The sequence below is a fragment of the Notolepis coatsorum genome (assembly GCF_963971535.1).
Source record: "Notolepis coatsorum genome assembly, chromosome: 2".
Classification (NCBI taxonomy): domain Eukaryota; kingdom Metazoa; phylum Chordata; class Actinopteri; order Aulopiformes; family Paralepididae; genus Notolepis; species Notolepis coatsorum.
Window position 1 is genome coordinate 204,749,920 of NC_140166.1, and position 13,760 is coordinate 204,763,679.

The window sequence follows — 13,760 nt, forward strand, 5'->3', positions numbered from 1 at the left end:
GTTATCATTGAGTATGTTAACATTAGAACAGACACCAAAACAACAGACTCATTATCATGAAATCACCAAAATGATAACGGTGCACCAGGGTGTTCAAGAAATTTGATTTTGACCAACCAATGTCAGTTTTCATTGTAGAGAACAGTCAAGAAATTCATATTCACATACAAAGACAACTTTTTCAATTAAAAACAGTGTTTAATTAAAGCCACGAGTACTGTTCTTAGATCACAGTATCTAATAGTATTAAGTCACAGTATCTGTCTTACTAAAAGTTAGAGATTACTGTCTTCTCTTAAAAAGCCTTGAGTCTTCTTTCTGGCAGGTTGTCTTGTTGCAATCTGCAGCATGAACTAATTTAATATTAAGTTCGGAGCAATGCACCATCCATGAGCCCTCAAAAGTTCAGGAAAGCCACCTAAAATCACGGACGTGAGACAACAATGTGATATTGAGTGTTCTCATTTAAAGATGTTTTCAAACTGTCCGCCACACATCTTTCCATCGTGTCCATCGCATGGCTTCCATTCTGAATTATATAGTATCATCCAACCGCATTTGTCCTCAGTAATAATAGCATCCAAAAGCAGCTGCCACACAGAAAAGGCTGTCCTACAGAGGGGAGAAAAACATTTAAATAAATTTCATGCCATGTGGGATCCAATCCCATTATTAGATTAAATTCTATTTTATTGGCATTGCACAGCACAAGCACAGTACACCAAAATGGAGTTGGCATCTAACCAGAGTGCAAAGTGCAGTATCAATATACTAGCATTGAATTGATTGATTGAAAAGTTTATTAACAGATTGCAGAATGGGTACAGTACAGTACAGCTCAATACATACAATTGTTAAGGGGATGCAGACCAGAGAAAGACTTTCGTCTTGTTTACATCAGGGTCCCCCATTTTCAATTCATCATAACATATATGACACACACAACATACAGATAGACAGTACTGCTACATCTATACATTTATGACATACCAGATTTGCAAATACAGTACTGTTTGTGATACAAAAAGTGTCCAGAAAAGAGTGTATATACATTTGACGTAGACACTGTACATTGGAGGAGGTTGGGTAGGTGGGGTTGGGTAGGGGGTGGGTGGGTGGGTGGGGGACACTGTACATTGGAATACTGACAAAGCCATACTTGGTAATTTACTGTACAACTGGGTTAGGACAACTGGGGCCAGTTTCGAATTGCAGTCTCCCGTAGGTGTTCTTTTGAGAGTGTTTTTGAAAGTGGGTAGTAATTCACATTCCTTTACAGCTTTGGGTAGGGCGTTCCACATTGATGTGGCATAATTGCGAAACGTGTTTAGTCCCTTGTTTGAGCCGAATCTGGGTTTAACATGATTTGTGGAGCTCCCTCTGGTGTTGTGATCGTGGTATTCACTGACCTTTGGGAAGTATTTTTACATGTACATGGGTACCTTGGTCGTGTAGTGTATCTTGTAGACCAGGCCCATTGCAAGTTGCTGTACTCTGTCGTCTACTCTAAGCCATCCTAGGTTGTCAAAGTGGGCAGGGGTGAGGTGGGTTCTAGGAGTCAGGTCAAGCAGTAGTCTGACTAGTTTGTTTTGAGATGTTTGTAATTTGGTTTTTAGTGCCTTTGAGGTGCTTTGGTACCATGAGGTGCAAGCATAGTCGTAGTACCCTTGAATGAGTGCTCCTGCCAGAGTCTTCAGGGTATTCTTGTTTACCAGAGAGGAGATCCGGTACAAGAATCGAGTTCGTTGGTTGACTTTTTTTTATTACATTGGATGCCATTTTGTCACAGGAAAGATTTGCCTCTAGGATGGAACCCAGGTAGGTAATTTCATCTTTCCTTGTGACAATATTGTCACCCATTGTAACTGAGAAGCTGTCGGTCTTGCTGAGTTTGTTATTTGAACCGAAGAGAATGGACTCTGTTTTGCCCATGTGTTTAGTAGTTTGTTAGTAGTTTGTTATCGGCGAGCCATATGCAGATTTTGCCTAGTTCCGAGCTCAGGGTTTTTTCAACCTGTAACTTGTTCTTGTCAGAGACCAGCAGGGCTGAGTCGTCCGCAAACAGGAACAAGTTGCAGTCACAAGCTGACGACATGTTATTTGCATAAATTAGGAACAGTAGCGGTCCTAGTATGCTTCCTTGTGGAACACCACAGCTCACTGGGAGGGGGGGGATAGGGTACCGTTTACCTCTACCATCTGTTCTCTCCCCTCCAGGTAGGATTGTATCCAGCTCACTGATAGACTATCAAAACCAATTGCTTTTAGCTTGTCAATCAGAATGGTGTGATTGACAGTGTTGAAGGCCTTTTGTAGGTCCAGCATGACCATGCCGCAGTATTTGCCCGCGTCCACCTCTTGTTTGATGTGGTCGTTCAAATAGAGAAGGCATGTGTCAGTGGAGTGGGATGTTCTGAAGCCAGATTGGAATTCGTAGATTCGATTTTTTTCCGCGAGGTACTTTTCGACCTGTTCGTATACTATTTTTTCCATGACTTTCGAGATGGATGTAAGGATAGAAACAGGGCGGTAGTTGCCTGGGTCTAATTTGCTGCCCTTTTTGTGCAGGGGTGTTACTCTCGCAATTTTGAAGTCCTTGGGGACGTGTCCCTGTTTTATGGAGAGGTTTATTATGTGTGTGATGACTGGGGTGATGGCGGCTGCTGAGTCTCTGAGGAATTTGGAGGGGATGTTGTCATGGCCAGTGGCCTTGTTTGGTTGGAGGGCGCTCAGTTTTTTGAGTACCTCATCTGTAGTTACCATTTCCAGTTTGAAGTCGTCTTTGTGGACGCCTAGGTTCTTGTAGTATGCTACTATGTGTTCTACCCCATAATGCCCTGAGTGGGAGGGTAGTTTGTTTACCAGTGTTGTGGCTATGTTTGTGAAGAAAGTGTTTAAGTAATTGGCTACATCCAGCTTGTCTGTGATGAGCGTGTTGTCCGTCTTTATGTTTATGTTTGAGAACCTGGTTTTAAGTTTTTTACTGCAGCCTAGTAGATTATTGAGTAATTTCCAAAGTTCACGTGGTTTATTTTTGTTTTCCTCAGTTTTGTCATTGATGATTTTTTTTGTGCAGTTTTGATCATGGAGTTTACATAATTTCTTTCTTTCTAGTTTGAGTTCAGTCACGTGGGCTTGGAGTTCACTGCTCATGCTTTTGGTAAGCTTTGACTGACTTTTACGAAACTCAGAGCATTTTTTGTCTCTGGCTTTCATAGCGGTCAGTATTTCAGTGTGCATCCATGGCTCCGCGCGATTTTTTACCCTGGTGGTTCTTAGGGGGGCCATGTTGTTTAGTATTGTTGAAAATTTGGTTTTGAAGCCAAGCCAGGTTTCTTCAACCAGTGTACCATTGAGCTCATCTGACCAGTCCAGGCTCTCCAGTTCAAGGTTAAAGGCCTCGCTAGAGTAGGTTTTGAGGTCTCTAGATGTGACTGTTTTGTGACAGCCAGCCTTTTGCGTTAGCTTTTTGCGGGTACAAAATGTGTAACATGTGAATATATAGACAACGCTACAGAGTAAATATGCTAAGTAGGAAAATGTTTGTGTTCAGGTTGGCTGGCAGTTGTGAAAGTATTTGTTGGCGGAGCTAAATAAATGATTAAGTGAATAAACAAACAACTCATAATCTGTTGTCGCTTATTACTGTTAAATGACGATTGTAGAACTGTTGTATAAAAGCAATATCACACTCGAGGTTGTGGTGTTATAATGAATATCAGCACAGCTGTGATTATCTTCGGTACCGTATCTGTGTACCTACGACCGAATCACAGCTGTGCTGATATTCAGTATAACAGCAGTCACTCTCATGTATTATGGAAAAATATGTTCACCCTCTTAAATTCTATTGTACCCATCAAGCTATATTTCTTGTACTATTCCTTTACTCCATTTACAATAAATTAGCTTACAAGGAGTAAACGCTCTAGCGTACAGAGAACATGCTTTGTCTTAAACCACTCTAACAACCAACTACAGACCCCAGGTCCTGTTAGCAGGTGCATCTTATCAGTATTCATCCCACGCCGTTTTCCCATGAGAACTACCTCTGTATGCAAACCATGTGTCCTTATTGTATAAACCTGGGTGTGACCCAACAAGTGGGTCTCACTTCGTTAGACTGTCATGTGTGAACATGTGTACTCTCCGATTTTGAACTGAGAACTTCTGTGATTATTTCTTCTGTGATTTTCTTTTCTATCCATTGACTCAATCTCAATTTCTCTTAAAGGAACACGCCAACATTTTGGGGAATTAGCTTACAGTCTTCTCCAGAGAGAGACAAGAAGATGGATACCAGTTTCCTCTCTGTGCGTTCAGTAGAAAGCTATCTGGCTGCATGTTAGCCTAGCTTAGCACAATGAATGGAAGCGGACATGGCCGGTTAGCCTTCGGGAGAGGTGTTGGGCTAACCGGCCATGTCCGCTTCCAAGAGGATAAGCTAATTTCCCAAAATGTTGGTGTGTTCTTTTAAGCTCGCCGGACTTGATAAATAAAAATCTCAGCAACACGTGTCATATTGCTTCATTATCTCACACAGATCGGACTCAAGGAACTTCTGGTTAAAGGGACTTACGTTCATGAAAATGTCTTGAGCGTAGCTGTCTGTGTCTGCATCCCAGATACACCTTGAGGCCATCCTGGTGAAACACAGGGAGAGGTGGAGCAGTCGTCACTTCTGAAGGACCAGCTACACAAATCTGATTGATTGATTGAAAACTTTATTAACAGATGGAGGGTAGGGATTTACGGCTGTGGGTAGGGCGTTCCACATTATTGTGGCATAGTTGCAAAACATGTTTAGTCCCTTGTTTGAGCCGAATCTGGGTTGAACGTGATTTGTGGAACTCCCTCTGGTGTTCTGGTCGTGGACTTCACTGACCTTTAGGAAGTATTTCAACAGGTACATGGGTATCTTTGTGGTGTAGTGTATCTTGTAGACCAGGCCCATTGCAAGTTGCTGTACTCTCACTCTGTCGTCTACTCTAAGTCATCCTAGATTGTCAACCCATCTAACATGGGGTTGATGCAAGGCAGCTGGACCGCTGAACTATCACTAATGATGCATGAGCCTTTGAAAATATATAACATACATACAATGTATAAGTATATAATGTATGTATGTATTGTATACTAGACATTTATTATACTGCTAACAATATCACTATCACACTACTGTCACTTGCATTCTGATACCAATGCATAAAATGTATTATGATCAAAAGTGTATGAAGGCAGAAAACTACTACTTCTAGTCTAATACTATTTGTGGTTTAATAATCAATATAACTCACTTCACTCCCTCTCCTCGTTGTTCTCCAATCACCACTTGTACCACAAGCTTATATCTGTCAAACCCCAGATCTGTTGATGGAGAGAGAGAGGAGAGGTCAGTGTGAAGGTAGAGGATAGTTCTGGATACCCATTGTGATTAGAGAGGAATAGAGAGAGAGTTCTTAGCTCACCCTTAAGTTTGTTCTTAATGCAGTCTGCCAATGAGCGGGACAAAGCTGGAACTTCCTCAGGATCATACTGCAGCCCAGACAGCTGCTCCCTCAAGATTTCCCGAATACACTCCTTCGCTACGCCTGGTTTGAACCTGGAAGTTACAGCAATAACATATATGATGAATTGAAAATGGGGGACCCTGATGTAAACAAGACGAAAGTATTTCTCTGGTCTGCATACCCTTAACAATTGTATGTATTGAGCTGTACTGTACTGTACCCATTCTGCAATCTGTTAATAAAGTTTTCAATCAATCAATCAATCAATCAATCAATCAATCAATCAGGGTAGTTACAGCTGTAACAAATAATGCAAAAGCCACACACACACACACGGTGCTGCACCACCTTGAGAACTTTACAACCAGTCAGCCAAGACTGATACTACCTAGGTTCCATCCTAGAGCGGCACGGTGGTGTAGTGGTTAACACTGTCGCCTCACAGCAAGAAGGTCCAGGGTTCGATTCCCGCTTGGGGACCAGGTTTCCATGATGCCAGGTACCCAGGTGGGGTATCTCCCAGGCCTTTCTGTGTGGAGTTTGCATGTTCTCCCCATGCTCGCAAGGGTTTCCCCCCCGATAAGATAAACCCAATGGAAAACATGCACAACAACAGATCGCTAACGCTGTGGCGTCCTTGACGAAGACGGACAGGAGCACTTGGATTGGTCCCCTGGCGCGGCTCACGTTGACGCCTGTCTGCTCCCGGCTGCCCTTGGGGGGGAAGGACGACGGGATGGGTTAATCGCAGAGACGAATCGCATCGGCGATCCTAAAGAGACAATGCATGCGTGTGTGTTCCGGTGTGTGTGCTAAACTAACCGCTGTGTGTACCGCTAAAAAACATTGAATGTCGTTGCATGCCGAATAAAGACCTCTGCAACAGGTCCTGCATTATTATTATAGAGGCAAATCTTTCTTGTGACAAAATGGCATCCAAGGTAATAAAAAAAGTCAACCAACGAACTCGATTCTTGTACCGGATCTCCTCTCTGGTAAACAAGAATACCCTGAAGACTCTGGCAGGAGCACTCATTCAAGGGTACTACGACTATGCTTGCACCTCAAAGGCGCTAAAAACAAGATTACAAACATCACAAAACAAACTGGTCAGACTTCTACTTGACCTTACCCCTAGAACCCACCTCACCCCTGCCCACTTTGACTACCTAGGATGGCTTAGAGTAGACGACAGAGTACAGCAACTTGCAATGGGCCTGGTCCAAAGGAGGTCCTTTGTCCCCACAGCCATCAGACTGTACAACAGCGTATTATAGTGCGGGGGACCTGACCTCTGACCCACACACCTGTTTTTACACCTGTTTTTACACCCGTTTCTTTACATCTGTTTTTACACCTGTTTTTATACACTGTTTTATACACCTGCTTTTATCTAATCACGCTCATATTTAATATTGATGGGTATGATTCAATTGAATTTTATCATGTACTTATTTTTAATTCATGATGCAGACATAACGTGTAATAACTGTATGGGAACGGTCAATGTCTGTATCAGGGTTTCCGTTAGAAAAAATTGTTGCCGGTCTCCGTGACCTGCAAGATTTCAACTACCGGACAAATGAGATTAATTCCGGTCATAGTTTATTGAGCTTTAAAACAATTGATAGGCAGGCAGGCTATATAAAGAATGTCATCCTCAAGGCATGTAGATTTATAATATTATTACTTAAAACTAGGCTACTTTTGCGTATACAGTCATTAATATATTCCAAATAAAATAAGTCCCTCGATACTCCGTCTCCGTGCTGCTGCTGACTTGAAATAAAATAGACCGCGTATGTGGCAGTCGGTCCGACACTAAACAGCAGTCTGTTATAATCACATTTTTATGAGCTAACGAATTCCGTTATATTGGACATTTGTATTAATTATATCAAGCGAAGAACTGAGAAAGCAGAGAGACGGCAACATTATGTTTGCGTGACTACTCTCTCCACCTCAATGTCACGCGGTCGAAAAGGGCGCTTGTCTATTGGACAGTGGAAATGTGTGTGTGGCTGCGATCCTGTGTGTGCGCGCGCGCGTGTGTGTGTGTGTCTGTGTGTGTACTGCGGAGCCCAGATCAGCGGAGCCGAGTTTTGACATGGCATTGATCCATTGTTCTATTGAAGCACATTACCACCATCCTCTCGCTAAACAACTTGTAGACCACGGTGTTTTTATGAGTGCCCACAAGTAGCCGTTTTAATAATATAATAAGCCGCGCGCCTCGGTAATAATAATAAGCCGCGTTTTTTCTTCCTTCTTCCCAAGATGCACAGACATAGATAGATAGATAGATAGATAGATAGATAGATAGATAGATAGAGAGATAGATAGAGAGATTAGATGCAGTGTGCTTGTTTTGCAGTGAGTGCTGCGAGCAGTGGTAATAATAATCACTTCCTATATTTGGTTCGCGTTTGGTCCGATGAAGCGAACCGAGACCTACGTTTTTAAAGCTCTCGCTGACAACGTCGTTGTCATTATTAGAAGCAACGAGGAAACAAATGTAATGATCGTTTCGTTCATCGCATAGGCTATTTAATTTTAGCCTATTTTAATACAATTCAAATAATCAAATTGTGCTTAGACTCAGGGAATTATTTTCACCGGACATTAAGACCGGAGAAATTAAATATGTCGGACTTCAAGAGATTTTGCCGGACAAATACCGGTAATTACCGGCTAACGGAAACGCTGGTCTGTATACTATGTGAGCTGCGAGATACCCTGAATTTCCCCAAGGGGATTAATAAAGTATCTATCTATCTATCTATCTATCTATCTATCTATCTATCTATCTATCTATCTATCTATCTATCTATCTAAGATACACTATACGACTAACACCCATGTACATGTCAAAATACTTCCCAAAGGTCAGTGAATACCACGACCACAACACCAGAGGAAGCTCAACAAATCATGTTAAACCCAGATTCGGCTCAAACAAGGGACTAAACACGTTTCGCAATTATGCAACATCAATGTGAAACGCCCTACCCAAAGCTGTAAAGGAATGTGAATCCCTACCAACATTCAAAACCGCTCTCAAAGAGCACCTACGGGAGGCTGCAATTCGAAACTGGCCACCGTAAATGTCCAAACCCCCCACCCCCTCCTAATAGTCAGTCTCCTCCCCTCTGTATGTATATTTCTCTCCCACCCACCCACCCCCTCCTAATGAACAGTCTCCTCCCCACCGTATGTATATATTCTCTCCCCACCGTATGCATATTTCCCACCCACCCCCTCCTAATGCACAGTCCCCTCCCCATCCATCATATACTCTGTCAGGATCTATGGGTAACAGTACTGCATATTTGCATATCGTATATGTCACAAATGTAACAGTACTAAATACCTGTATGTATGTCATGTATGTCCCTATGCCATAAATGTCATGTATGTTGTGCATGTCATAAATGTCACTATGAATTGAAAATGCGGACGACTCAGCCCTGCTGGTCTCTGACAAGAACAAGTTACAGGTTGAAAAAACCCTCAGCTCGGAACTAGGCAAAATCTGCATATGGCTCGCCGACAACAAACTATCATTACACATGGGCAAAACAGAGTCCATTCTCTTCGGTTCAAATAACAAACTCAGCAAAACAGACGGCTTCTCAGTTACAGTGGGTGACAATATTGTCACAAGGAAAGATGAAATTACCTACCTGGGTTCCATCCTAGAGGCTAATCTTTCCTGTGACAAAATGGCATCCAATGTAATAAAAAAAGTCAATCAACGAACTCGATTCTTGTACCGGATCTCCTCCCTGGTAAACAAGAATACCCTGAAGACTCTGGCAGGAGCACTCATTCAAGGGTACTACGACTATGCTTGCACCTCATGGTACCAAAGCACCTCAAAGGCACTAAAAACCAAATTACAAACATCTCAAAACAAACTAGTCAGACTACTGCTTGACCTGACTCCTAGAACCCACCTCACCCCTGCACACTTTGCCAACCTAGGATGGCTTAGAGTAGACAACAGAGTACAGCAACTTGCAATGGGCCTGGTCTACAAGATACACTACACGACCAAGGTACCCATGTACATGTCAAAATACTTCCCAAAGGTCAGTGAATACCACGATCACAACACCAGAGGGAGCTCCACAAATCATGTAAAACCCAGATTCGGCTCAAACAAGGGACTAAACACGTTTCGCAATTATGCCACAACAATGTGGAACGCCCTACCCAAAGCTGTAAAGGAATGTAAATCACTACCCACCTTCAAAAACACTCTCAAAGAACACCTACGGGAGACTGCAATTCAAAACTGGCCCCTACAAATGTCCTAACCCAGTTGTACAATAAAGACCAAGCATGGCTTTGTCAGTATTCCAATGTACAGCCCCACCCAACCCCACCCCACCTACCCAACCTCCTCCAATGTACAGTTTCCATGTCAAATGTATGTCAGTATTCCAATGTACAGTGTCCCCCCCCCCTACCCCCCCCCCCCCCCCCCCCCCCCCCACCTCCAATGTACAGCCCCACCCCACCTACCCAACCTCCCCCAATGCACAGTTTCTATGTCAAATGTATATACTCTTCTTCTGGATTTTTTTAGTATCACAAACAGTACTGTATTTGAAAATCTGGTATGTCATAAATGTATAGATGTAGCAGTACTGTCTATCTGTATGTCATGTGTGTCATATGATGAATTGAAAATGGGGGACCCTGATGGAAACAAGCCGAAAGTCTTTCTCAGGTCTGCATCCTCTTAACAATTGTATGTATTGAGCTGTACTGTACTGTACCCATTCTGCAATCTGTTAATAAACTTTTCAATCAATCAATCAAACCCTGATGTAAACAAGACGAAAGTCTCTGGTCTGCATCCCCTTAACAATTGTGTGTATTGAGCCATACTGTATTGTACCCATTCTGCAATCTGTTAAATAAAGTTTTCATTCATTCGTTCATTCATTCATTCTGTTGACCACTTTTTCACAAAATCCTAGGGATAAGAACCCTGAACACAAACGCTGGTGTTAGACTTATAGTAGGGGCTAAGCTAACGTCAGCTAACATACGTTGCATGGTCAGCACAAGACATAATACACAGTTCAGACTACAGAACGAATGTATTCACAGTTGTTATTCAAAAGCAAAGCAAAGGCTCGAACGAGCCAGAGCTGTGGCTGGTTTAGGTACCGTTCATGTTGCCTTGAAGGCTAACACTAGCGCAGCTAACTGCTAGCAGTAACTAACGTTAGCACCAGAAGTTGGTCCAGAACTGAACTTCGACCAACTCACTTGTGCTGATAGTTAGGTCGTATGATGTATGAATTGTCCGCAGAATCGGCCCCTTCCATAGTTGGCCACAAATTAACAGCAAACCAGAAAAGATAGCTTTCCGAGGAACCTGGCTTGCTAGCTAGTTAAGTAGCTCTTGACCAGTTGGTTACCATGGCAACGCTTCTTCTTCCTCCCTCGTTTCAAAATAAGAGACCCATAATAGTTGCGTTGAACAACATTGAGCTTCTCTCTCAAGAGGTTGGTAGTATATCTGCACCACTCTCCCCTGAAGCTTGAAATAGAGAGAATCCTTGAATTTATGTTGTCACCGGATCTGGATGTAAAATATGTGGCTGCTCCAAGCGCAATTAGCAAGATTATGATTAGATCATAATTAACACAAAATGCATTCTGACTGTAGGCTAAGAGGGGAAATACTTTACATGTAAGCCAAGGTCCATGATGAACATAATAATTTAACAGAGACTCATTATGTGTGCTGTATTGACCGTAGGGTAATATCACCCAGCATGGTACAATCAGCATGGTACAAAATAGCCTAACTATCTGCTCAACATTAAACCTTCAGATGTATATAAATGAGCTCACAGTGGTTTGCATTGATCTAATGGGCTAATGAGGGTTTGAGTCTACACACACAATAATTTCCAGAGTGTGATTAAAGGTTTCTAAGTATATTGTTCTAATGGGCTAATGAGAGTGATGTTAACGGAACTCTTGCCTAAGGGCTTTTGTTTCTCATTTTCTTTATTGGGGTTGGGAAGGTCACATATTTGCATGGTTTATACTCATGGATTTCTCAAAGGCTTTAATCAGAAGTTCTGATTCAGAACACCCCAATTATGCCATTACAAAAGGCTGTAGCTTGTGCTGTATAATCAGTGGGAAACTACTTGTTATAGTTATGGTTGTCATATTCATAGTATTCGATCACAGACATCTTGGTCACTGATTATATTAGATTCAAATGTATGTAGTCATTATACAGTACAGCACAAGTACAGTACAACAATGACGATGAGCCTCTACTAACACCAGCAGACAGTGAGTGTTCCCTGCAGAGGTTCCAGCTCCGCACTTAATCGCTTTAGCTTTATTTTATTCTCGTTTAATTTTAATTATGCTTTGCACAATTCCCAGCTATTATGCTACTTCAGGCCTATTTTGTAGGCCCAGATACAACTCGGCTGGACTCTTTTTCCGAGGTTAAGGAGGCTACATGGGCTTACAACAGAAATAATTTTTTTTTTTTTTTATTATTATTATCTGGCAATGTGCTGCCCAACCCGGGTCCTGTGTCACCGAATAGTCAATCAAATAGTCACTCTTTAATACACTTATGTAAACCCTTTACAGAAAAGGGCTTGCATTTTCTTTCCATCTCAATGTTAGGAGTTTGCTGCCATAGAGGTATTTTTCTGGTCTGCATCCTCTTAGCAGTTGTTTTGTATTGAGCCGTACTGTATTGTACCCATTCTGCAATCTGGTAATAAAGTTTTCAATCAATCAATCAATCAATCAATCAATCAATCAATCAATCAATCAATTGTTTCTTACACAGCTCAAGTAAGTGTTTTCTGTTTCTCAGAAACCTGGCTTGATGCAAGTATAAGCGACTCTGAAATTAACATTGATAACTATTCTCTTATTAGGAAATACTGCAATTGGTGCGGTGTCTGTGCTTACATCAGAGCCAACTATAGATTTTACTATCAGGCCAGACCTTGACGTCAATATGGCTAAGATTTTAATGATGGACATTTGTCTCCCTAAGACTAAACCCATATTTGAATTGTTGGTGTATGCTATCGTCCTCCGCAGCAAAACTCCTTCTATGATTTGCTAGAAGAGGTGTTGTCAAAGTGTCCCTGGAGAAAGAATGTATTTTAATGGGTGACTTTAACAGAGACATAGCCGACAAATCCTGCCCAACATTTAATGGGACAGGTGTAGTACTGTAGGTTTCTCGGCCTCACACAACTGATCCGAGATCCCACTAGAGTCTGTGGTTAATCTAGTAGCATAATATATCTAATTGTAGTCTCAGACACAGAGTTTATATCCCAGTGTGGTGTTCTAATGTATTATTTATTAGCGACCATTTTCTGACCTTTTGCTCAGAGAGTACAAAGAGCTACTTTTAACTCCCATAAATCAATCAAAGCCAGATCCATCAAGCGCTACTCAGTGGCCAGACTCATTGAGGCAATTCATAAGTTGGACTGGGCTTCTGTTTTAGGTATTGACAATATTAATCAGCCCTGGGACCATTTAAAAAGGTTATTTATCTCCGCAATCGATTCAGTAGCCCCGGCAAGAACAGTCAGAATTAAACAGATGGTTCATGGTTCTGTATCGTATGGCTCTCGCTCGGCGTCACTCCCTGCACTGTCCTCGCACACGTGCACTGAATAAAGACCACAATGTACCTTTAATCCCAATATTTGTCTGACCACACCCCTATCAGCTTACCCATATAAGCAGGGGTGGGGCCACCCACTCGCCTCCTTCTCGCTTTCACCACAAGGAAGTGCCTCGGTAGATCCCCACTTGAAGTGATGTGATGGTAGGAGAAGAGTTGGAAAACAAGGATACGTTGACATCATATCTTTATTTTCTCTCTCACTATTTTTCGAGAAAATACGGCGATATTGTCTTCGTACTGGAGTGTCTGGAAGATGATGATCATTCTAAAAATCCTCCACCGGTTTTCGTATTGGGAGTTCGCGCCGCTACATGCCTTTCCAACTGCAGTCCTTGCTGTGTGCTGGTTGCGGTAAAGACACAGCTGGGCTGTAGGACGCGCCGCTGTTGTGAGAAGCGGTGGGTTCCAGGTTTGGTGAGTTATGTTTTGCTGGCAAGCTCCACTTGTCTGTTAGTGCTATGGGGGCTAGTTGACAATGTTTATGAAAACCGGCCCCAGACTAGGGTCCTTTGTTCAGCCTCTTAGGCGACAGAAGACCT

The 13,760-nt window shown here is 42.3% G+C and overlaps 1 protein-coding gene across 2 annotated transcripts; it reads right to left on the reverse strand.

Moving 5' to 3' along the window:
- Positions 1-202: 202 nt before the first annotated feature.
- Positions 203-10,941, reverse strand: dynlt2b (dynein light chain Tctex-type 2B). Of its 2 annotated transcripts, XM_084307944.1 has the most exons (6): positions 10,794-10,877; positions 5,899-6,224; positions 5,469-5,602; positions 5,298-5,367; positions 4,580-4,643; positions 203-612 (listed from the first exon to the last, which is right to left on the reverse strand). In XM_084307944.1, exons 2-6 carry the CDS (start codon positions 6,054-6,056, stop codon positions 565-567), a joined length of 474 nt encoding a protein of 157 aa, XP_084164070.1. In that variant the 5' UTR covers positions 6,057-6,224; positions 10,794-10,877; the 3' UTR covers positions 203-564. The 2 variants fall into 2 exon arrangements, with proteins under 2 accessions (XP_084164070.1, XP_084164071.1); XM_084307945.1 differs by lacking the exon at positions 5,899-6,224 and having other exon boundaries at positions 10,794-10,941.
- Positions 10,942-13,760: the final 2,819 nt, after the last annotated feature.

Coding starts and splice junctions, on each gene's coding strand:
- dynlt2b (XM_084307944.1), bottom strand. CDS start 6,056: ATGCAAACTCCACACAGAAAGGCCTGGGAGATACCCCACCTGGGTACC. Junction 4,644..5,297: donor CAACGAGGAGAGGGAGTGAA/GTGAGTTATATT, acceptor GTGTTTCACCAG/GATGGCCTCAAGGTGTATCT. Junction 613..4,579: donor CTCAAGACATTTTCATGAAC/GTAAGTCCCTTT, acceptor TCCCCTCTGTAG/GACAGCCTTTTCTGTGTGGC.